The 25,837-nt window shown below is 40.7% G+C and overlaps 1 protein-coding gene and 1 pseudogene across 2 annotated transcripts in view; both read left to right on the top strand.

Moving 5' to 3' along the window:
* The first annotated feature begins 4,065 nt into the window (after nucleotides 1–4,065).
* LOC100687141 lies at nucleotides 4,066–4,527 on the top strand (annotated as a pseudogene).
* Nucleotides 4,528–6,796: 2,269 nt separating this feature from the next.
* YTHDF2 (YTH N6-methyladenosine RNA binding protein 2) overlaps nucleotides 6,797–25,837 on the top strand; it is a 32,586-nt gene continuing 13,545 nt past the window's right edge. Inside the window, exons 1-4 of one of the 2 annotated variants that reach the window (XM_038531354.1) lie at nucleotides 6,797–7,064; nucleotides 7,563–7,587; nucleotides 8,171–8,241; nucleotides 11,387–12,973. In XM_038531354.1, coding sequence (XP_038387282.1) covers nucleotides 7,038–7,064; nucleotides 7,563–7,587; nucleotides 8,171–8,241; nucleotides 11,387–12,973 — 1,710 coding nt within the window. In that variant the 5' untranslated portion in view covers nucleotides 6,797–7,037. Of the gene's footprint in view, nucleotides 7,065–7,562; nucleotides 7,588–8,170; nucleotides 8,251–11,386; nucleotides 12,974–25,837 lie in introns of both variants that reach the window. The other variant, XM_038531353.1, reaches the window with a different exon arrangement.

The raw sequence follows: 25,837 nt of genomic DNA, 5'->3' as shown, positions 1-25,837 counted from the left end.
TCTCTGCCCTCAATATCTCTAACAGCTGCCTTTGGATTTGCACAGCTGTGAATTACTAGAGTCTAAAGGTCACCTGGCTCAGCTGCAGGTCTTTTCTTCCTTTAGCCTCGTTCTCATATTGCTCTTTTTATGCTTCCATTCAACCCATCATGAAATACACCTGCACATTACAAGGCCAATCACCCACTTACCTTGAGATTTCTACAGAGCCTTTCTTTTTAACATTCAATTAAACTAGTTAAGTCTCTGCACATTTAACTTTTTTTAAAGTTTATATTTTTAGTAATCTCTACACCCAATGTGGGGCTTGAACTCATGATATAGAGATCAAGAATCACATGTTCTTCTGATTGAGCCAGCCAGGTGCTCTGCACATTTAGCTTTTTTTTTTTTTTAAAGATCTTATTTATTTGATAGGGCACAAGCAGGTGGAGCAACAGAGGGAGAGGGAGAAACAGGCTCCCGGCTGAGCAGGGAGCCTGATGCGGGGCTGGATCCCAAGACCCTGGGATCATGATCTAAGCTGAAGGCAGATGTTTAACTGACTGAGCCACCCAGCCACTCCTTACATTTAACTTTTTAACATATATGTTGGCCCCACCAGATTTTCATTACTAAAATGAGAATTGACATTACTAGGGAGAATTTTGAAATGAATGAGATAAATTAATTCAACAAATATTTACTTAGCTTTGGAATATAAAGATCAATAATAAAAATGTTCCTTATTCTTTTTCTTAAAATTTTTTAAGTTTATTCATGAGAGACATACAGAGAGAGGCAGAGACACAGGCAGAGGGAGAAGCAGGCTCCATGCAGGGAGCCCGATGTGGGACTCGATCCTGGGTCTCCAGGATCACGCTCTGGGCTGAAGGCAGATACTTTAACTGCTGAGCCACCCAGGCGTCCCTCCTTATTCTTTTTAAAGATTTTTATTTATTTATTCATGAGAGAGAGACACACACACACAGAGGCAGAGACACAGGCAGAGAAAGAAGCAGGCTCCATGCAGGGAGGGCAATGCGGTACTTGATCCTGGGACTCCAGGGTCACGCCCTGGGTTGAAGGCAGGCACTCAACTGCTGAGCCACCTGGGTGTCCCGATAAATGTACCTTGTTCTATTGGCAGTCCTAGACTTACTGGAGAAGCAATATGTAAGCCCAAGGCTTGGTTCTTTTAACCTGGGGTCCATGGGATAGATGGGCTTGGGAAGGGACTGCTCAATGCGATTGCTGGCAAAAATTTTGATGCATGTACCTTTTTCTAAGGAGAAAATTAATTTCTCCCATTAGATTATCAACAAAATGCAAAACTTCCAAAAGAAAAATGAACACTGATGTAAACAGAGAATTTTAATACAGTTAATGTTACAATAAGGAAATATGACTAACATTATGAATGAACAAAGAATAAAGCACGTTTCTGCTTGGGGGAAGAAATAAGGCATCATTTGATGAGGGTCTCAAAGACAGATAGGAGCTGGGCAGGTGAAATGACCAGGCATTTGACGCAGAAGGAATTGCATGTGCATTACTTCAGGTTCCAGAAAAAATGTGTGTGGAGGGAAAAGTTCAGTGTGACTGGGGCATAAGTACATGGTGAGAAATACACAGGACCAGAGAGAGTGGCAAGCTTTTGTACATTGTGTAGACTACAGAGAACCAGCAGAAATCTTTAAAAATAGGGTTTTACACTGTCAGTTGTGTGAAGGATATAAATATTTCTCTATTCCTACCTTACTAAGGGAATGACTTGGGCCATGAGGTCTATTACTTCTGAAGGTTGGAAAACTTTGAGAACTAGAGCTTGAGGACCCACCCCTGGCCTATGACATTCTCTCTCCCTATCTTTTTTTTATTGGTGTTCAATTTGCCAACATATAGAATAACACCCAGTGCTCATCCCATCAAGTGCCCCTCTCAGTGCCCGTCACCCAGTCACCCCCACCCCCCGCCCACCTCCCCTTCTACCACCCCGGCCTATGACATTCTAAAGAGTATATGAAATCTGTCCTCTTTGCTACTTCTTCTCTCTCTCAGCCCTACTCCTCACTTCATGTATCTCTAAGGACTGCTTTGGTTTCTACCTTCCAGAGGTCTAAAACGATGGAACCAGAATGGACTTTAGAATTTATTTTGGTCCAACTTCCTAATTTTACAGCTTTGGGAATAGATTCTGAGGGAATGATTTACTCTTCTTGTCTCCCCTTCTGTCTCTCTGGTTTGCTGTGGGGTCTTTTGCTCTTCTCCCTCTCTTCTGAGTGAATTGTAAGGATGCCTTTCACTTCCACCAATTTCTTTATACCAAAGGCTCCAAGATTTGCAGTCCCAGCTATGTTTTTCTCTCTCTGTCCCCCGCCCTTTGTTTATAGAACATTTCTATCTGATGCTTTATGTTTTCCTGAGACCCAGCATGTCCAAAGATAAATGTATGGCCTTTTTCCATTATCTCCCCACATTAAAACATGCCACCTCACCAACTCAATTGCTCAAATCAAATCAGGTATCATCTTTGATAACTCTTCCTTTAGAACCCTTCTCCCAGTCTAATCCATCACCAAGACCTCTTATCTTACCTCCCAAAATGTTCGTTTTGTCCATTTCTAACTGTCTTCACTGCCACTACGTTAGACCATTATCTTTTGCCTAGATTTATTACATGTCTCTTCTAACTCCTAATCAACTCTCTTCTTCCTAGGTAGGTCTACTTCCCACACTGCAACCAAAAGGAACTTCTTAAAACATAAACCTGAGAATGCTATACTCCCATTAACTCCCTACTAGTTGATCATCATTTGCAGCTAATGACTAACGTCCCTGTTTTTCTTCTTTCTCCAGTCTCGTCTGGTGCCACCCTCTCTCTCATTATGCGCCCGTCATGCTGGCCTTCTTTCCATTCCTTGTCAGTCAGTGCCAAGCTCCTTCCCCACATAGGGCCTTTGCACATATTGTTTCCGTACTTCCCTTCTCTCCTTGTCTGGTTAATTTCTGGTCATCCTTCAGGTTTTATTTTTTATTTTAATTTATTTTATTTTAATTTTTTTTTTATCCTTCAGGTTTTAGCTGAAGCTTATGACCTCAGGGAAAGCTTCCTTGCCCCCCTGATTAGGTTAGATCCATCTGTGCTTTTTCATTGCACTTTGCACAACTGTAATTGAATAACTATTTACTTACTGTCATTTTCCCTGACTAGTCTATAAGCTTCATGAGTAAGTGAACTCTTAAAATTTTCTCTCTAGCACATTGCCTGACCCTCAATAAATCCCTGTTAGAAGGGGTATTGAGTGCTTTATCCACCCAGAAGCAGAGCTGAAACTAGAACCCAAGCCTATTTCTAGTACATTATTCCTTTCTTAAATCGTGAGGGGTCTATCCTGGTAATATGATACTCCACACTCCAGACTTCCTCTCCCTTTTCCCAGTGGTAAGTGATCTGTCTTGTGTATTCTATTCAGGGGTCTGTTATAGCTGATCTGGAGAATTAATAGGGGTTTAGAGATTACCCTTACTTCAAGGATATTTGCATTTTAACTCCTGGGAACTCCTGGAGGGCAGAAAGGAACCCCAAAGAAACTACAGTAGTCCCATTTTATCTACAAGGCATATGTTTCAAGATCTCCCAGTGGATACTTGAAACTGCAGATAGTACTGAACCTTATATATACTGTTTTTTTTTCTATATGTACCTACCTAAAATAAAGTTTAATTTATAAATTAGGTACAAAAAAAGGTTAACAACAATAATAAAACAATTATAATGATATACTGGAATAAAGGTTATATGAATGGGGTCTATCAAAAATATCTTAAAAAAAATTTTTTTTTTTTAAGATTTTATTTATTTATTCACAAGAGACACAGAGAGAGGCAGAGACACAGGCAGAGGGAGAAGCAGGCTCCAAGCAGGGAGCCCAATGTGGGACTTGATCCCAGGACTCCAGGATCACGCCCTGGGCCAGAGGCAGGTGCTAAACGGCTGAGCCACCCAGGGATCCCTATCAAAAATATCTTATTGTAGCTTTCTGTACTCGTCCTTGTGGTGGTGGCAGCAGGCACACCCTGGACATGCAATAGGATGCCAGCAAGTTTGTGGACCTGTACCTGTTGCAGAAATGCTCTGCCAGCTACTGCAACATGGGTGCTAAGGACCACACACGCCCATCCAGATGAATATGGCCAAGGTTGACAAGGTGACAGGTGGTTTCAAATGGCCAGTTTAAAATCTATGCTATCTGTGGGGGCCATTCATAGGTTAGGTGAGTCAGAGGATAGAATCCTCTGACTGACCAAGGCTGACAGCATCATTTCAAAGAACTTCTGACAGGAGAGGATTGCGGATGTGGGATATTTGTCATAAATAAATAGCAACCCCCCAAAATATTGTAATATACTCACTCTTCTTGTGATGATGTGAGATGATAAAATGCCTACATGATGCAATGATGTGAAATGAACGGCATAGGCATTATAACCAAGCACAAAGCTACCGTTGATTTTTCTGACCACACGTCGGAAGAATCATCTGGTCTGGACCACAGTTGACCATGGGTAACTGAAACCATGGAAAATAAAAACTCAGGGATCCCTGGGTGGTGCAGCGGTTTAGCGCCTGCCTTTGGCTCAGGGCGTGATCCTGGAGATCTGGGATTGAATCCCACGTCGGGCTCCCGGTGCATGGAGCCTGCTTCTCCCTCTCCCTCTGCCTATGTCTCTGCCTCTTCTCTCTCTCTCTGTGTGACTATTGTAAATAAATAAAATTAAAAAAAAAAAAAAGGAAAATAAAACCTCAGATAAGGGAGAACTATTGTAAGAAAACTTTCAGGCCCTGCAAATGTCATTGGAAGGAGGGAATTTTCACTATTATCCCTTAATGGGATTATAGGAAAGGAATCTGCAATGTACCAGACTGCTTCTGTGTTGTTTTTTTAACCTTTATCTTCACAACAAACCTGTTAGGTAAATATTATTATTCCGTTTTTCAAATGAGTGAATCTCTGAAAGGTCTAGTAAATTACCTGTTACAAATCTGGTGATGAGGCCAATATTTAGTCCCTCCCCTCCGCAGGACATGACTCTTGGTCAATCCTTTTCTTATCAAATTATGTTGCTTTCAAGGGTAAGTGTAAGCAACTGTTTATACAAAAATCAGGGTTATGGAGTTAACTAGCTAAGTATCTTTAAAAAAAAAAAAAAAAGGCTTACTAGGTTTCTTTCATTCCCTTGTTGGGATCTACGCTCTGAGACTTGACATTTTACTGTCTCTACAGAAGTCCATCACACATTGGTGTCTGACCTTATTCATTCCAAACATAAATGTGATTATGGGCAGATAAAAATGCCTTGAGCACTCTGAGCAAAATTATAATGCAAAATCCAAGATGCTATGTTGTCACTTATTTTACCACTGAGTCCACCAAACCTGTTTCCAGAGAGTGGATGGTATCAGGTTGACAACTTAACAGTGCATTATTTATCTGTTTACTACTATTTGCAATAACAGAAGCTAATAGGAGATAGGCTGTCCTTGGGTTTGCTGCTGATTAAAAATGGTTTTGCACATATTATGGATCTCATCTAGATTTTGATTCCTGAATACAGGATATTTTTTGGGGGGTGGAGGGTCACTATTATATTTCTCCTAGAAATATGTTAGCTATACACATGACTATTTAATAGACTTGTGACTTTGGGGACATCGCTTAGTCTGTTTCCCCAGTTGTAAAACAGAGACTGAAGATTATTTGGAAGATGCTGCTAGCTTTTAAATGTTTGAAAGCACCTATCAACAAAACCTAACCCACAGCAGGTGTTCAAATAGAGTTAATTTCTCTCCTTTCACAGGTAAGGATATTCTCTCTTGAGGTCCATAGATTTATAGATTCTCGGGACTTGTCAAAAGTACATGGGATATTTTGTGTAGATGTGTAAGGTGTGTTTTTCTTGGAAATAAAGGCCACAGTTTAACAGATTATCATAGTGGCCAACAACTTCTCTCAGTGGTTGAGCATCTGCCTTTGGCTCAGGGCATGATCCCAGGATCCAAGATCGAGTCCCACATCCGGCTCCTTGCATGGAGACTGCTTCGCCCTCTGCCTGTGTCTCTGCCTCTCTCTCTATGTCTCTCATGAATAAATCAATAAATAATCTTATAAAAAAATTTCCCCCCTAAAACAGAGCTGTCGATTGTCCTCCCTGCAGTGCCAAATCCCTCTTGCAGGGGACCTGCAAGATTTTTTTGTGGATGATTCTGTTCTCTGGGCGGTCTTTTTGCAGCCCAACAGAGGACTATAACCAGGTCCCCGGTGGTAGTGATGATGCTGTGTATGTCTCCGGGCAGTGCCCCCATGAACTTTCCCTGGGGGCTGTGACCCCTCTCAGGGTGCCCTCCCGGATGGGGGTGGGGTGGGGTGCCATTTGCAGCTGGGAGGCAGGTTTATTTTGAGGTCTCTCGCGCTCCGGCGGGGGAGGGGGGGGTCAATTCTTCCTTGAGAAACTCTGGCTTTTGTGGGTTTTCTTAAGCCAAAGCTACTCTCGTGAGGTGTTCGTCAAAACCTCGTGGCGCGACCCTGACCGCCCCCACCTTCCTACAGGCCCCAATCCCGAGGCGGTGGGGGCGGGGAGGCCGCGCTCGCCGCTTCCGCTCCTCCAGCCCACCAGAGGGCCCTGCGGCCTCGCCTCTTCCTTCCCGGAGTGCTTCGCGCCGGGCCCCTTCCGCGTGGGTGAGTGAATGTGAGAGTCAGCGTCGCGCCGCGCGCGCCGTCCGCCTCCGCCGCTCGGCGCCCTTATTTCGGCTGCGAGGGGCGGGCGCGCGCGTAAAGGCATAGAGACGGGCGTTGAGCTCTCGGGCTAGAGCGTCGCCGAGTCGGAGCCGGAGCCCGAGCCGCGCGCTGTGTCTCTGCTGCGTCCGCCGAGGCCCCCGAGTGTCAGGGACAAAAGCCGCCGCCGCGCCGCCTGCTCCCGCCGCCAGGGCTCATCCGCCGCCGCCGCCGCCCTGACGAGAGTCCGCCGCCGTCGCCACCCGTGAGGATCCGAGAGCCATGTCGGCCAGCAGCCTCTTGGAGCAGGTACAGGCCCGGCCCGCATGCCTCGGCCATTGTGTGAGGCGAGAGAGAGCCCGACTAGGCCCGGGCCCGCCGCCCCCGGTCGGGCCGGGCCGAGGCGGCGCCTCTCGCGGGCCGGGTTTCGGGCCTCTCAGGCCGGCCGCGCCCAGCGCCTCGCCCTCAGCCCGCTCTCCCGCTTCGCCCCGGGCCTCGGAGCCCACGGGCCGCGCTGCGCGCCCTCCTCTCAGCCGGCCTCGTTTTCTTCCTTGTTTCCTTCCCCTTCCTTGAAGCCCTGGTCCGCTGGCGGGGTTGCTGGCGCGTCCCCCGCTTTTTCTCCGCGGGCCCCGCCGGCCTGCGCCTTTCCCCGCCTCCCATTTTCAGCCTCCCCCTCACCACCATTCCTGACGCCTCCCGTCAGGCCTGCTCCTTTATTCCCTGCTCGGGCCCGGCTTTAATTCGTCTTTCCTTTTCCTTTCTCCCTCGGACGGCTTGCTGCTCGGCGACGTTTTTCTTCGCCCGCAGAGACCAAAAGGTCAAGGAAACAAAGGTGAGCCCAGCTCCGCCGGTGGCCCCGGGCCGGGAGGGGGACGCCGAGTGGTGGGGGCGGGGTCTCCGGGAAGCGCCCCGGGGAGAGGACCTTTCGGAAGCCGCTTAGTTCGCAGGTGCCTCACACTTAAGTGTTTGACCCTTTCGGTGTGTTCCTGCAGCTGGCGAGCAGCTTTCCAGTGAACAAGGAGTAATTCATCAGGGGTGGGGGTGGATTCGGTTTTGAAATGTCCCAGGTCCTTAGTTTCCTGTAGGTCTTAGGAGGCCTTTGTTTTTCATCCTCGTGGATCACACTCTGGAAGTACTCACATGTGATGGGGGGTGGGGGGAGGGGAAGCGGGAGGGAATTGAAATCTAGAGGAGCCAATAAAATGACCTTTTTTAGATCAACTTGCTCCGGGTAGAGGGAGACATTTTCATTGACGAACGTTGCTCAGCGTTCACTTGCCTCTTAATCCGTTTGAAATTCAAACTTATTTGCTTTGTTGAGTAAGGTCCCCGTGGCTAGAATGTATTTTGCTTACTTTGGGAGGTAGATGGTACAATTAAGGCGCTGCTAATTTATTTGAATTTTTTCCCTTCAGTACAAAATGGATCTGTACATCAAAAGGATGGATTAAATGATGATGATTTTGAACCTTACTTGAGTCCACAGGCAAGGCCCGTGAGTAGTTAACCATTTACATGCCTGATCAAAGGGTGTAGGATACCGTATTTTTTTTCTCTGTCCTATCAATAAATCTCATTATCAGGGGGTGACTTAATACCCGTCCATGTGTTGTAACAGGAGTTACTACAAATGGTACAGGCTGTTAAGACTCCCATCTCTGTTGACAGCAAACATATTCTGAGATGAGAGGTGATAGCATTTTATAGTATACTAACCGCATGTGTTAGTAATTCTCCTTACCAAGAATGTAGCAGTGCAAAACTGAAGAATACTTTTTAGCTTCAGTATTGTTTTTACTCCACAACCCTTTTTCTTTTAGGAAAACTGGATGCAAATGTGATGGGTAGAAAAGTAATAAAAAAATCACCTGAACTTTATTCAGTGCTGCAGAACTGGAATCTTCCTTTTCATCTGGTCACTAGTTAGTGGTTTCTTAGGTTACCCTAAATTTTGGACTTAGGTATTCCTTTTTCAAGCTGAGCTGTATCTGTAGGCACCAACTTTGTACACTTTGGGCTCCTCACTTACGGGAGCTATAGGATTCATAAAATGGAGTTAAAGGAAGATAAAATACTGTTTAGCACAAACGAAGCTCAAGAATGATTGAGGTTTTTGCCATGTAACCTATTCTAATTTCTTCTAGCTCTGCAGCCTCATATGTTAACATGATCTGTGCATGTAGAAACTACTTTGATTTGTCAGTTCTTTTGCATTAATATCTTGGGTCCCAAACACATAACACTCAGGGTCGTAGCTAATAAAAATCCACAGGTTAATAAACAAAAAGAAAAACTTACAGTAACTCAAGATATCCTAAAAAATGAAAAAGCAGGGCAGCCCAGGTAGCTCAGCAGTTTAGCGCCACCTTTGGCCCAGGGCGTGATCCTGGAGACCCCAGATGGAGTCCCATGTCAGGCTCCCTGCATGGAGCCTGCTTCTCCCTCTGCCTGTGTCTCTGCCCCCCCCCCCCCCCCCCCCCCCGTCTCTTGTGGATAAATAAATAAATAAAATCTTAAAAAAAAAAAAAAAGAAAAAGCTTATGAAACATTTAAACGTGAACAGATGCCATGCGATAGATAATATAGTTTTAAAACTTGACATATTGGTGCATGCTCATATTTGGACCTAATTCTTGCATAAAATTTTTAGATCCCTCATGAAATTTTCTCCATTGAGAGTGTAGAAACCACTTAAGCAAGTGATTGGGAAAAGTTTTCAGAGAAGTCAACCAGTTAATCAGGAAAAGTAGGAAGGAAGTAGAGGAATGAACTATTAATAGGTTCCTGCTATTGAAGTAGTTTGCTTACATAATCATTATAACAGGGAGAGTGGGAGCTTTTAGAAACATAATTCTAGGTAGTTCTTGTGAAACATTGTGTAATTCAGATTTTTGAGCTCAGGGGCATGTGGGAACCTGCCAGTTCAGGTGTAGGCATTCAGCTATATAATGGCATAACCTCTGATATTAAGTCCATGTTTTTTACTTCTCAAATGAGCTAAAGCTTAAATATCTTAAAAATTTGGAAGTTTGGGGAGTAGAAATCTTGGTTGAATAGATGGGTAACTTGAGAATCTTTGTTCTTTGTAGTTTGTCAAGGGTAATTCACCTACTTTTTAACCATTATTCATCGCCCTATGTTGGTATAATCCTTCAGGGTTAATCCATTGATTCTAGACTAAATTTCTTATTCATAATGGATTTGAATCTGTTAAAGTTTTAACACTATCTTCAAGAAATAGACTTCTTTTAAACTTGAGGGTATGTGTGAAAGGACTTAGCTTTTTTTTTTTTTGGTAAGGAAATTTTGGCAGGGAAAAGCACCATTGTATCAAACCACATTAGTTGAAACATTTAATTTTCAAGAGCTGTGTTTGGCAAGGGAGAAGTACTGTTCGCTTTGGTAAAACAAACTTCTGGCCTGACATTCTTATGCACATCCAAGTTTCTTAAAATTCTTTATTCACTAGTTAATGGATTTTTACGTACCAGAGCTATTATTTTAATTCCAGTGTACTTAATACACAGTTATATTAGTTTCAGGGGTACAGTGTAGTAGTGATTCAACAATTTCATGTGTTCCTCTATGCCCATCAAGAAAATTTACTCTTGTACCAGAGCTATTTTGAAGATAGGGTAAAGTACTCTATTTTGACTTGAGCCATATCTGTACTTATACAGACCAACTTTTTATATCCAGCTTCTTATTGAAGGGACTATTCTGTGAGTTAGTTACAGCATTTATAAAAAAGTTCAAATACAAAAAAAAAAGTTCAAATACTGTTCACAAACTAAGGTCAAGAATGATTGAGGTTTTTGCAATGGAATCCGTTTCCTAATGTGTAGACTAGTTGAGTGTAAGTATATATTTTTGGTTATTCTTTAGGATAATTCTTAAAGATACAGAGTTTACAGTGTTTTTGGAATTCTTTTTTTTTTTAATTCTTTTAATGGAAAAATCAGGTGTGCATTTGAACCTACAGCCATTAATTTTGTAATTAAAATTATAGGTAAAGTAGAACAGGTAGCAACGTTTTTCTAGTTTTAAACTCTGGGAGCTATTGTGCCATTTCCTTCCAGGTTATAATTAAATAGTGGCATCTATTGATGTTCCCAGGTGGTTGGCCAAGAGGCTAATGATGTAAACGAGGTGTAGTGATTTATGGTTGAGGAACGGCTGCACAGATTTTGGGGCTAGAACTTGAAATACTCAGTTTTTTAGTTTTGTTTTATCTATCATAGTATGGTTTTGATAGGAAGCTTTTAGGAACACTCCTCCAATCTGCCAAAATTTGCACTCCTTAAATCCAGGGAGAACTGGTTTTAATAAAAGCATCATCTCAACACTTCTATAGAGATGCTGGGTTTTCCCTTTTCTGAATTATAGTGCTAAGGTTAAGGCATATATCATTATATGTCAGTTTAATTAGAAATGTTTAAATATTGCAATTATGAAACCAAAATCTCTTGTAAGAATTGTAGCAGGTTTATGGAAAGAGACCACTTGAAATGGTCACTTGCTTTTTTAATTGGATTTGAATTGAGTGAATAGTTGGGGGAGGAAATGTCCTGATTGTTATTTTATTAATTTTTGTGTTTAGTTTTGATTTGTCTTTTTTTTCTTTTCCACAGAATAATGCATATACTGCCATGTCAGATTCCTACTTACCCAGTTACTACAGTCCCTCCATTGGCTTCTCCTATTCTTTGGGTGAAGCTGCTTGGTCTACTGGGGGTGATACAGCCATGCCCTATCTAACTTCTTATGGACAGCTGAGCAACGGAGAGCCTCATTTCCTACCAGATGCAATGTTTGGACAACCAGGAGCCCTAGGTAGCACTCCATTTCTTGGTCAGCATGGTTTTAATTTCTTTCCCAGTGGGATTGACTTCTCAGCTTGGGGAAATAACAGTTCTCAGGGACAGTCTACTCAGAGCTCTGGATATAGTAGCAATTATGCTTATGCACCTAGCTCCTTAGGTGGAGCCATGATCGATGGACAGTCAGCTTTTGCCAGTGAGACCCTCAATAAGGCTCCTGGCATGAATACAATAGACCAAGGGATGGCAGCACTGAAGTTGGGTAGCACAGAAGTTGCAAGCAATGTTCCAAAAGTTGTAGGTTCTGCAGTTGGTAGTGGGTCCATTACTGGTAACATCGTGGCTTCCAATAGTTTGCCTCCAGCTACTATTGCTCCTCCAAAACCAGCATCTTGGGCTGATATTGCTAGCAAGCCTGCGAAACAGCAACCTAAGTTGAAGACCAAGAATGGCATTGCAGGGTCAAGTCTTCCACCACCCCCAATAAAGCATAATATGGATATTGGAACTTGGGATAACAAGGGTCCTGTTGCAAAAGCCCCCTCACAGGCTTTGGTTCAGAATATAGGTCAGCAGCCAACCCAGGGGTCTCCCCAGCCTGTAGGTCAGCAGGCCAACAATAGCCCACCAGTGGCTCAGGCATCAGTGGGGCAACAGACACAGCCATTGCCCCCACCTCCACCACAGCCTGCGCAGCTCTCAGTCCAGCAACAGGCAACTCAGCCAACCCGCTGGGTAGCACCTCGGAACCGTGGCAGTGGGTTCGGTCATAATGGGGTGGATGGTAATGGAGTAGGACAGTCTCAGGCTGGATCTGGATCTACTCCTTCAGAACCTCACCCAGTGTTGGAGAAGCTGCGGTCCATTAATAACTATAACCCCAAGGATTTTGACTGGAATCTGAAACATGGCCGGGTTTTCATCATTAAGAGCTACTCTGAGGACGATATCCACCGTTCCATTAAGTATAATATCTGGTGCAGCACAGAGCATGGTAACAAGAGACTGGATGCTGCTTATCGCTCCATGAACGGGAAAGGCCCCGTTTACTTACTTTTCAGTGTCAACGGCAGTGGACACTTCTGTGGCGTTGCAGAAATGAAATCTGCTGTGGACTACAACACATGTGCAGGTGTGTGGTCCCAGGACAAATGGAAGGGTCGTTTTGATGTCAGGTGGATTTTTGTGAAGGACGTTCCCAATAGCCAACTGCGACACATTCGCCTAGAGAACAACGAGAATAAACCAGTGACCAACTCCAGGGACACTCAGGAAGTGCCTCTGGAAAAGGCTAAGCAGGTGTTGAAAATCATAGCCAGCTACAAGCACACCACTTCGATTTTTGATGACTTCTCACACTATGAGAAACGCCAAGAGGAAGAAGAAAGTGTTAAAAAGGTAATCAGTTTACCATTCTTAAAGACTTTTAGGGAAGGAGAAGGAATTAGAACAGGAGAGGTATTCTGAATGGTTAGTAAAAGCTCTGTAAATAACATATCACTTAACAGTTCAAGCCTTTATGGAAGTATAATTGGTGTTACTGTTTGACTTAGTGTGTAGAAATGTGGGCTTAAATTAACGGAAAGCAGAAACTGTAGAGAAACTGAATTTAAGTGATGCAACAGAGGTGAAGAACAAGGCCAAAAGAAATGCAAAGGGAGTAATTGAAGTGATAGAACCATAGAAATTCAAGTAAGAAAAAGTTGAGACTGTAATATGGCAGAGAAAAGGTAAAAGTTCTCTTATAATGAACTTTTGGCCTAAGTCGGGTATGGTGGTTGAGTCAGGAGTTGGTGTGTCACCAAGGCCTGACATCGCTTTCTGCCTGCCTTTGACAATTGGCAGTATTTGGTATTTTTCAGAACTTTTTTCTTCCTATTCTTTTTTTTTTTTTTTTCTTCCTATTCTTAGTTACTTTTTCTAAAACTCTTTTGTCATTTGAAAAGGTAACATTTATTACATAAAACTTGCAAAACAGATAATCAGAAAAAGCTTAATCTCTTGCTCTTAGAATGCTGTTGTATTCCTGAAGAGTAACTGTATCTTGTTTCCTCTTTGTCACAAGTGACGATGGAGAATTAGGTCCAAATGAAAGAATTGGAATTTATTGGAAAGTGTTGGGAATGCTTGGTCTGTGTGTGTTGAGTGAATGTAAACTTTTACGGCCATAGAGAATGGTAAAATACTGATTGGGGGGCAGAGCATGTATTATCTAGGACTTAGACATTTAAATGTAGGAAGTAGGTGAAGAGATTATTATGGGCAAGGAGACCTTTTTTTTTTTTTTTTTAAGATTACATATTAGTGATAGAATCATAAGTGGTTAGCTTCAAATGTAAAATAGCCTATTAAGTTCATATAAATATTTGTCATGAATTCATAGATTTTATATATTTGATCTAGGAGTGCCTCTAAGAGGCACTTGTTAAAAGAAGCCTCTGTAAAAGCTTATTTTTTGAGCAGTGGAAGGAGGGCTCTTTGGTTAGACTCTCCATCTCCATAACATAGAATTAGAGGTGCATAGTTGTCCAACTAAATTAGGATGGTTGCCATCTTACCTTCTAGTGTGTGCAGATGAATAAAAATGGAGATCTGCTTGTCAGTGATGCTAAAAGTACAGAGCCACATTACTGAAAAAGTTCAGTCAAAAAATCCTTTTTTAAAAAAAAATCCTTTTTTTGTCCTTTAAATTCCCTTTAATTTCCTTTAAGTTTAATTTAAAATCTGCCATAATCTTGAAGAAATAGTTTATTGATTATTTGAAAGGCTCTAAAGATGTTTTAACAGGCTCCTATATTTAGAGAAACTCAAGGAAAGGACTTTTTAAGCATCATGTATGAAATCAGTTTCATAGCAGATTATTTTTTTTTTTTTCATAGCAGATTATTAATGTGTGAGGGGCATCCAGGTGCTTAGTTTAACCACTTGAAACATTCATAAAATCAATCCCATGTTGTGAATTTGCTTGTTTTCATCTGCAAAGTTGTCTTAACACTTTGTGATTAAAAATAGGAAGGCGAAAAAAATAAAAATAGGAAGGCAAAGACAGAATTACATTTTTAGGAATGTACAGCACAAATGATAAGATCAATTTGTATTTGTTAGAACTAGTGGGGAAACCTGGATTTAAAAAGGCAGTAGCAAATTTGAGGGCTGTTAATTTATATAGACTTGTAATCAGATTTGCTTTTCACTTGAGTGGTTCAGTGAATAATAATTCAATTTCATAAAGGAGGTGTAAGATTCACATTTTGGAATTGACCAGCTTTGTGGTGTTTTAATACTGAGTAATAATAATCAAAGTTTAGGGTCTTTGTTAAGAGAGCTAACGGATCTTTCTTAAAACCATTCCATAAAGACTTTTGATGAATGAGTATACCGATTGTTCTCAGGCTGGTGAACAAACCACCAAAAATAAAAAAAATAAAAGCTTTGATTATACTTGTGTCAGATTACTTTTCAGTTTATCTTTTGTGAGAAGAGATAGCTGCGGTTTTTCAGGAAGGTCCCTATGATTGCTTCTAAACCCAGTTACCTTTTCAGTTAGTATTGCCTTACTTGCCCACTGTTATCCTTAACATCCTTACATAACTGTAAAGCCAGTCCTTTTTTTTTTTTTTTTTTAATTTTATTTATTCATTGGAGAGACCTAGAGAGAAAGAGGGGCAGAGACATCGGCAGAGGGAGAAGTAGGCTCCCCTTAAGGATATGTGGGACTTGATCCCAGACCCTAGGACTTGATCAGACTTCCAAAGAAAACAAGTTTCATGAGAGTTGAGCTGATAATTCATTGAGGCAGCATACCCTTTTAGGTTGGGTGTTCATTTACAAGATTATAAAATCGTGCCAAATGGGCATGGTAACTCAGTAAGTAGGGAAATACTTAAGCTTCATCCTGGAAATGATGTCACAGCTATTCTAAAATTCCATGATTGGGCACGTATCTTGGCAGAACACAGTAAGCAGAACTATAGCCATTTTTGCCTACTATTACTGACTTGCTCTTTTCCATGATGTAATTCAGTATCATAGAACTTCAAGCATTGGATCTATGTGGCTTGAAACTTCAACGAACTTTAGGGTCGTTTTCCATATGTGGTTTTCTCTGTTGTATACTTCAGATACTATTTTGTAACCTGCTTTCTGCATTTATTTAGAACCTTTCCCTAATTGTTAAATATTCTTCTATGACATCACTTTTGATTGCTTCATAGTATTCTATCATAGATTAATTATAATTTACCAATCTTAGATTTGTCAGCTTTTTAAATTTTTTTATTTTTATTTATTTTTGTCAGCTTCTTTATATTTTTTTACAGCTAAAATGACACTCCAGTGAACATCCGTTGATAAAAATACTGATTCACACCTGTCCTTCAATGTTATTGCTGCCTGAAAGGGTATAGGCTTTTTGAAGGTTTTGGCTGTGCTGTATATTGCCATATGGGACTTTTTCTTTCTGAAAGATTTTTTTTGAAAGAATTATTGTCAAAAGAAGTGAGTTAACCTCTTTTGTTTAAACTTTAGAGTAGTATGGCGTAAAGGGAGAGTTATTCCCTGCATAAATGATGTGCTATGTTTTTCATAAACTTCGTTAATAGTTGGTTTAATTTTTGTCTTACGTTTCCAGCCTTTTAACTATAGGTAAAAGTAAAAATAGTAGAGGGGACCAGGGACTGCATAATTTTCTTAAAGCCTATCCCAGTCTTAGATTCAGTCAGGGACTTGGGTCACTGATTTTTCTGAATAACTGGAAAGCTAATGGGAAAGAGACAGCTAGAGAAGATGTGACTATTGTGACAATGGCTTGAGGTGTATATTTTTAAAAATTTAATTGCTATTAAGGGAAAATATCAGGATTTCTTAAATACCTCTAAAAGTACTCTTCAAGCAGAAGACCTAAAAATAGTGATGACTTGGAGTGTGCTTGGATATACATAAGATTTATTATGCTGCTTGAGAATTGTAATGAAGTTATATATCTGTTCTTTGCTGTGTGCTAGGTACTACAGAGAAAGCTGGAGTGTATTGTCAGGTATTGTCACTTACACTAGCGACAGGTAGGCATACAAAAGAGAAAGTATTTTCTCAAGATATGCACAGGGTGCCAATTTGGAAGTGAGAACTTCCATGCTTGGAGTGTGGGTGGATTGGTCACAGAAGAAATCCTGGAGGAGGACATGAACTTTGTGATGAGCCTTTAAAGATGTATAGAAGGTAGCCAGAGGTGTTTGGGGAAGACTGAACCTAGGTTCAGGACAGCCCACGTCTGTGACACCATATAGATGATAATTTGGAACTAGAAGTCCTGTACAGTTTAAGAGCAAGTCTAATTGGTATTTGTAGAATGGATTTCTCCACAATGGAAGCTTGTTGGAGATTAGAATAGGAGAATTGAAAGAAACGTTTATGCGGTTAGTTTGAGATACAAGGAAACTGAGAAAGGCACAGTTGGTTTAAAAAAATTCTAGAGTTTAAAAGAAAGCATTAAGGTCTAATTTGAATCAGGATAGAGGAGCTACTTGATGTTAACTTTTTCTTAATAAGTTTTTATTTTAATTGTAGTTAACATACACTGTTATATTTGCTTATAACATATACTAGTTTAATTCCACTTAACATATAGTGTTTTTTTTTATTTTTTTTTTAAGTTTTATTTATTTATGATAGTCCCAGAGAGAGAGAGAGAGGGGCAGAGACACAGGCAGAGGGAGAAGCAGACTCCATGCACCGGGAGCCCCATGTGGGATTCGATCCCGGGTCTCCAAGATCGCGCCCTGGGCCAAAGGCAGGCGCCAAACCGCTGCACCACCCAGGGATCCCAACATATAGTGTTATATTAGTTTTAGTACATACATTGTACAGTATAGTAGTGATTCAACAATTCCATAAATCAGGTGGTGTTCTCCTTGTTGTTACCTTTGCATGGAAGGCAATGGGAAGCTTGTAGAAGTAAAAGTGAACCCCATTATATGGTAATAATAGATACCATTACTGAATACCTGTCAGCTCACTTCTTCCAGTGATGTGTGTGTGTTTAAAGATTTTATGTATATATTCATGAGAGAGACACAGAGAAACGGGCAGAGGCAGAGACATAGGCAGAGGAAGAAGCAAGCTCCCCCTGGGGAGCCCAATGCGGGACTCAATCCCAGGACCCCGTGATCGTGACCTGAGCCAAAGGCAGATGCTCAACCACTGAGCCATCCAGGTGCCCACCAGTGTTGTGTTTGATACCCATTACTTGTTTTTCCTCTTACGCCTTAGTGTATATCAGAGTGTTTAGAAGAGATGATTTAGAAGAGGCATAGGATAGCTGTTATCAAATGCCTTTAAGAGTGGTAGGTTTAGGGGCACCTGACTAGCTCAGTCAGTAGAGCATGTGATTCTAGATCTCAGGGTCTGAGTTCAAGTTTCATGTTGGGTGTAGAGTTCACTTAAAAAAAAAAAAAAAAAAAAGACTGGTGGGTTTATTCTCCATGCCAAAAGACAGCACCAGAACCAAAGGATAGAGGTTATAGGGAGGAAGATTTTAAAAGGGAGAACTTTTTAAAGTTCTTAGTCACAGGAGGGTTTCAAGAAGAGACCAAAACAACTTTTATTAGATACGTTGTAGGGAAGATTTATAGGTGGAATAGTCTAGTAGATCAGAGAGACAAAGGATAAAAGAGTTATCCAGTGCAAGATAACATTTGAAATTCTTGGAGAGGAATTGATGTTACTTAACAGAGCTTTATAAGAAGGTTATTTCTGTTTTATATTTTTTGACCTAATTATTACATATAAAGGACTTGAGGCTAGAAGGATATGGATAACAGAAAGGATTGGTAGATTCCCAGCAAATCTTAGTACAGATAAGGTATATGGATAGTTATTTTTAAAACATTTACTACATTAGTATTAATGAAAAATTTGTTATCTGAAACATACCTGGGTGGCTCAGGTATTAATTTTTCATTAATTCTAATGTAGTAGGCAGGTGCCTTTGGCTCAGGTCATGATTGAGGTATCCTGGGATCCAGCCCCACATTGGGCTCCCTGCTCAGCACGGTGGGGTGTGGGTGGTGGTGTCTATTTCTCTTCTCTTTGCTCCTTCCCCAGCTTGCATGTGTGTGCTTTCTCAAATACAATTTTAAAAAATTTAAAAACTTATTAAAGGATCATAGAAATCATTATTTAAGAAAAATATTTCCTTTTTCTTTAAATCCAGTTTGCCTATGGTGTTGGTGCAAGTAATATTTCAGTCTCTTTCTCTCTCTCTCTTTTTTTTTTTTTAAAGAAAGCAGGGGAGGGAGAGGCAGAGGGAAAGATCATGGCGCCTGATCTCACGACCCTGAAATCCCGACCTGAGCAGAAATCAAGAGTTAGACAATTGACTGAGTCACCCAGGCGCCCTAGTGTTTCTCTTTATAAAGAAGTTTGGGGTTTTTTTTGTTTGTTTAAAAAAAAATTTTTTTTTTGGTCCATCTTCCTCCTAACCCTTTGATTTGTGCATTTAATCTTTTGTTGGGAAATACTTGAAGCAATCAACACTGGCTCCATTTTCTTTTCTTTCTTCCTTTCTTTTTAAGTACTGTGCCAGTGTGGGGCTTTTGCTCATGAGCCCAAGATCAAGAGTCACATGCTCCACTGACTGAGCCAGCCAGGTGCCCTCATTCTATTTTCAACTTTAGAAAAAAATTAAAAATATCCAAGTAAAGTTTGTGATACAAAAGTTAGAAAGCATCACTTTAAAAGCCAAATAATGTTTTCTTATTAAGTCCTTAGGGAATAAATAACTATGGGATATTGTTCCTTTCCATTTGGTATTTCTCCTTCCGCCACTGGTTTAAATTGCCTCTTCAGAACTAATGGAATGCTGGTACTCTGTTTTAAGATTTTATTTATTCATGAGAGACACAGGCAGAGACATAGGCTGAGGGAGAAGCAGGATCCCCACATGGAGCCTGATGTGGGACTCAATCCCCAGACCCAGGGATCAAGCCCTGAGCCAAAGGCAGGCAGACGCTCAACTGCTGAGGCACCAGGTGTCCTTGGCTATCCTGTTTTTTTTGTTGTTGTTGTTGTTGTTATTGTTTATTTATTCAGAGAGACACACAGAGAGAGGCAGACACACAAGGAGAGGGAGAAGCAGGCTCCTCACAGGGAGCCTGAAGTGGGAGTTCATCCCCAGACTGAGATCACACCCTGAGCCAAAGGCAGACACCCAACCACTGAGCCACCTAGGTGTCCCCCTGGGTATCCTGTTTTAATTGGGATGGCAAATCTGGACTTTTTTTTTAAATTCTAAGGCTGTTTATGTCTACTTCTGTCTTGAAGATAAGATTACTTGTCTCTCTGCCAAAAGGGTTGAGGAAATTCTACTTGTGTTACTCATCATTTTCCTTCATGGATAGATAAAATGCCTTTCTGCAGCCTCCTTAGAAGAGGACTAGAAGAGAATAGATGAAACTGAATTTGCATCTCTTTTAGCCATGCCTTTTGTATCCATCTTTGAACAAGTGTTTGTTAATTGATAAGGTACAAAATGATAAAATACAGGATAAGAACTGTAATAGAGGAATGAAGAAATGGTTTTCTTTTCTTTTTTTTTTTTTTTTAAAGATTTTATTTATTCATGAGAGAGAGAGAGAGGCAGAGACAGATGGAGAAGCAGGCTCCATGCAAGGAGCCTGATGTGGGACTCGATCCTGGGTCTCCAGGATCATGCCCTGGGCGGAAGGCAGGCGCTAAACCGCTGAGCCACCCCGGGATCCCTTTTTTTTTTTTTTTTTTTAAGATTTTATTTATTCACGAGAGACACAGTGAGGCAGAGACCCAGGGAGAGGGAGAAGCAGGTTCCATGTGGGACTTGATCCCAGGACTCCGGGATTACACCCTGAGCCAAAGGTTCAACCGCTGAGCCACCCAGGTGTCCCAAGAAATGGTTTTCTGAGAAGAGTGATAAATTTGGGGAAATTAAGGAAGGCTTTGTGGAAGAAATAACATTTGAACCATGTCAAATAGAATTAGTAGTAAGCACTCAGATAGTAGCATAGTGCCTGGCACATAGTGTACACAAAAGTTCAGTATATTCTCATTTTAGATGAGGAAGCAGGCCCAAAGAGGTTATTTGTATAAGGACTCATTGCTTAATAAGTGGTAGAATTGGTATTTCAGTTAAGTCAATGATGTGAAGCTGGCTAATTGTTAGCTGTTGAGCTTTTAAGAATTTTAGCAAGCTGGCTGTTAAACATTATTTTAAAAAGTCATTATTAAGTGACAAAATTAGGGCAGCCCTGGTGGCGCAGTAGTTTAGCGCCGCCTGCAGCCGGGTGTGATCCTGGAGACCCAGGATAGAGTCCCATGTCAGGCTTCCTGTATGGAGCCTGCTTCTCCCTCTGCCTGTGTCTCTGCCCCTCTCTCCCTCTGTCTCTATGAATAAATAAAATCTTAAAAAAAAAAAAAGACAAAATTAAATACATTGTATTAAGAGCTGTTTTAAATGCTTTTGTATTTACATTAAATTCATTATAAACTAGTTTATAATAAAAATTACAGTTAAACAACATAAACTTAGAATACCACTATTACTTTTCAACCATAATATTTTAGTGTATGTGTTGCCGAAGCGAGCACTCAACCATAATAAATACTCAAATTTATCACTCTTGAAGTTATTTATTTACATCTGTTGTATCAATATATACCGTGCCATTGCACATCTCTCCTCAATCCCACTTTCAGTGGTGTCACATTGGTAGTTTGAAATATGCCATGTTATTTACACCATGAAAATAGGCAAATGCTATGTATACATGTCAGGACTTGGTTTTTGTTCATTGTCTAGCCTTAAAGTGATAGAGAAAATATTACTGTAAAGTGTGTCATGTCTGTAGCTCTACATATTTTGAATAGCACAAAATTTGAGGAAATAGTCTTCCAGAATTTTAAAATTATTATCCAGTTTAGCAAAGAAGTTGTTCAAATCATTGATAAACTAGTGAAGTTCTGACAGTGGATTCGTTTCACTTTTGTCTTGATAAACGAAAAGATGTTGGAACTACATCTGAATTAAACACAGAAATCTGGCGCCAAAGCCCATGGACCATTATATGATATATGGAATTTGTAAGATAGAAAAGTAGGGAGAAGGGCATTCTAGGAGGAGAGAGCATGTGCATAAACATGATCTCATGAATGCTTAGGTTTTGTTTTCAGAGTAATGAGAAGTTTAAGGTGGAAAAGAATGGTAAGGGATAAAGCTGCAGAGGTTGGGTAGGCCCAGCAGTATGTATGAAGGGCTCCCCCCGCCCCCCTTTTTAAAGTAGGCTCCACACCCCCTCCCAACCCTGAGATCATGACCTGAGTGGAAATCAAGAGTCAGATACTTAACTGACTGAGCCAACCAGGTGCTCTGGGGCTTTGCTTTTTTTTTTTTTTTTTTTAAGATTTTATTTGAGAGAGCTCGAGCATCAGCAGGGAGAGGGGCAACAGGAGAGGGAGAAAAGCAGGCTCTCTGCTGAACAGGGTTCTCCGCTGTGCCTGTTCTCTCCCAGAACGCTGGGATCATTCCCTGAGCAAACACAGATGCTTAACCGACTGAGCCACCCAGCACCCTGGGCTTTGCATTTATATTCTATACTTATGTTTTTAGTTGGATTGTAAGGGATGGTAGTTAATGTGGAATGACAGTTTTGGAGGATGGGAAGGGTAAAATACTGAAGCACTGGCTTTGTTAACCACTTCCATAATCTTCCTTTAATCTCCATATTAACCCTGGGAGGCAGATAGGAAAATGGAAACTGAGGTTAGCAGTTTACCTAAACCCATCTATTAAATGATGGATACAGGTGGCTCAAAGACCAAATCAGAAGCTTTAATGAGTTTGGAAAAAAAGACAGACCTGAACCAAAACAATGATGGGAAAGGTAGATTTGAAGAAGGTAGATAAATTTCCTAACCAGTTACTATTAAAAAACAAACAAACAAACAAGAACATGGGACGAACAGCAGATTAAGGTTAGGGGGTTTGGAGGTGTGTTGGCTTTTGGAAATAGTGTACCTGTAGGGGACAGTAAGGTGATAGGGTCTGGAGCTCAGGAAAGAGATCTGTTGATAGAAATAAGAGTGTCTTTTAGACTTCAGTATAGGCAAAGGCATGAAAGAGTATAAGATTAGTCAAGAATATTGGTAATAAAAATAATGGCTGAAGTTATTAAACACTGTATATAGTGTCTAGCACACATCTGTCCTGAATATTTTACATATTTATAAATTTTCATCTAATTCTTACATTATTATGATGTAGATTGAACTAATTCTATATATAAAGACCCTGAAGCACAAAAAAAATAGTATTGTAAAGTCACATAAGCTGAGAAAGCGGAGCTGGTGTACCTCTTTTCTATGGTAGGGTTCTAGAGTTAACCCACAGTAAGAGAAGAGGGCCAAAAAAAAAGAACCCCCATAACACAATTTAAAGAATGGGTTAGGGATGCCTGGGTGGCTCTGTGGTTGAGCGTCTGCCTTCGGCTCAGGGCGTGATCCTAGGGTCCAGGATCAAGTCCCACAGTGGGCTACTTATGGGAGCCTGCTTCTCCCTCTGCCTGTGTCTCTGCCTCTCTCTCTGTCTCTGTCTCTCATGAGTAAATAAATCTTAAAAAAAGGCGGGGGGGAATGGGTTAAAGAGGGGGCGGTGAAGTTATAATCAACTTGTACAGAGAGGTAGCTGATAATGGGAAATGGCAATGGCTATCTGTTGAGTAAAAGTAACATGAGGGGGCTTTGTTGTTAGGTATTTGAAGGTTTTGGTGTCCATACATTATTCAACAGACTTTGCATTTGTTTGTTTGTTTGTTTGTTTGTTTTATTTTGTTCCAGTACCTCCTCACCCACAAGGTGTTCCAAGCCTTAAAGAGATTTAGTGAAGTTTGAACTGCTGGAAGTAAGACCAGTTATTATCTAGTTAGTATGGGTTGTTTTGGTAATGTAGACCATATAAAAAATGTCTGAAATACGAGTATTAAGAAATGGCAGTATTGTGTGTGTGTATATATATGTATATGTGTGTGGATACACACATACACGGCTAAAGATTGATAGAGAGGGGACTGCTATGTTTCCAAAAAATCCCCATTTTGGGATAAGGATAGTTAGTAACTCTAGAACCATTTACTATTAGTATCTATTCTGAATAGTTGAAACTGAGAATTACTCAGATGGGAGCCTTTGTGCTTACCAGAAGTAAAGATTAGTCCCATAACCATTTTCAAACTTTTTAGCAGTGAATTCTTTTTCTCTCAAACAAAACCTTACTCAGAACCCCGTGAATTGCTAACCTTAGGTACTCAGCACCCTCCAACCCCCACTCGGAGGTCTCCAAAGCATCTCCCCTGTGAAAGGATAATTTGGACCCCATTGGATGATACAAATTTTTTTAAATGAAAGAATGGTACAGGGAAGTTCTATTGTGGTGGATCTATGTTGTAACTAAAGAAATGTAAGGTTCTGCAGCTTCATTTCATCTAAGTGTGTTAGTTTATTTAGTCTGTGGGGAAGAGGGGTTGTGAGGAAGACCACACCTATCATAAGAGGTGGGGAGGGAGGCTACAGCATTGGTTTTGACTGTCCTCAAATGACAAAGGACTGTTAGCTATAGCTGTTCAGGAGTTTCATGTAGTGGAGGAAATAGCTTTATTCCCTGAATTAGGGCAAACAAAAGTGATCTCTTTCTTCCTCATTGAATCCTGCAAGTCTACAAATGAGCAAGGAGAAAAGCTCAGAGCATGGTAGTAACTTATATCATCCCTTCTGCCTTTCTCCTCCACAGAAGCAAATAATTCAGTTTAAATTTGCATGCTGTCACCTTCTCTGGACCAAATTCTTCTAGATACAACAACTAGCTCATTAAATAGTGCCCTAATAGTTTTCATCTCCTGCCGAATAACAATTCCTGATTGAACTGATTTAACTCCAATTAATCATAGGGAGAAGGTATCATAAATGAAAGTACAGGACAGTGTATTTTAAAATGCTAATTTTATAGTATGAGACCAAGTGTAAAAGAAAAGAATAGTAAGACCAGTTAGGGTTAGAGTCAAGACAATGGAAGACTGTATTTGAGTTGACTCTGGAAGGATGGATAGGAAAAATAGTGGAAAGATGAAGAAAATGACTAAACTGGCCAAGTTTGAGCTGTTGGGTATAGAGGAGGAGGGGAAGGAAGAAGCAGGCAGTTAATCTTTCCAACTCTTTTGCGCTATTAAAAGATCTGGTAGTTCTTATGAGATACTTAGTACTTTCCTATATTTGTCAACATTAAAAATTTGGCCATATCACTTATGTAATACACAAAGCCATTTAGAAAGGTAGATTTATATAAGCTTTTGACTTTATGTGAACTTTTTTTGGTAATCAGGGTGTGGGTAGTGTATAGAATTTTAAAGTGTTTGTGAAAAATTTCCAGTGTGCAAATTTTATAGTAGTATTTTGCAAATTTTGCCTTTGATTTTATCTTTTATTGTGAAATCAAATTATAAAAAGTATAGAAAATGAAAAATCACACCTGATTTCTTTGACAAACCACTCATCATTTTGGCATGTTTGCTTGTCTTTACTTAACACAAGTGGTTTATATGGTAATAATCATATTTTTTAAAAAGATTTATTTATTCACAAGAGAGAGAGGGGGGCAGAGAGAGAAGCAGGCTCCCCACATACAGAGGATCCTGATCCAGGATCAGGCCCTGGGCTGAAGACAGACGCTCAACCACTGAGCCACCCAGGGGTCCCTAATCATATTCTACATAGTATTTTAATCTTTTTTTTTCTCTTAGTACTTTAGGTGTATATCCATATTTAGCCATTTTGGGGGGCATCTATGTATTAGATACTTTTCATGCCTTGTTTCTGATCCCTTTTAATATTCTTTATAAGATTATCTTCAGTTTACAGTTAGGGAACTGTGATTTGGAAGGTATAACTTCCTCAAGATCACTAGCTAAATTGTAGATGAGCTGGAATTTGTTTTGCCCCAAAGCTTTTTTTTTTGTTCTTAATGCTTTGCTGCATCTTCACATTTATCTTTTTTTTTTTTTTTTTTTTAAGATTTTATCTTTAAGTAATCTCTATACCCAATGTGGGCTCCAGCTCATAACCCTGAGATTGAGTCACATGCTTTACTGACTGAGCCAGCCAGGCGCCCCCACATTTATCATTCAAAACAGTTTTAACAACGGTGTTATCTGCAGATGCCATTCACCTCTTTGAGGGTATATGAGG

The sequence above is a fragment of the Canis lupus genome, chromosome 2 (genome assembly GCF_011100685.1).
Source record: "Canis lupus familiaris isolate Mischka breed German Shepherd chromosome 2, alternate assembly UU_Cfam_GSD_1.0, whole genome shotgun sequence".
Lineage (NCBI taxonomy): Eukaryota > Metazoa > Chordata > Mammalia > Carnivora > Canidae > Canis > Canis lupus.
The sequence above is the reverse complement of the archived record's forward strand: the minus strand, read 5'-3'. Positions and strand labels throughout refer to the sequence as shown.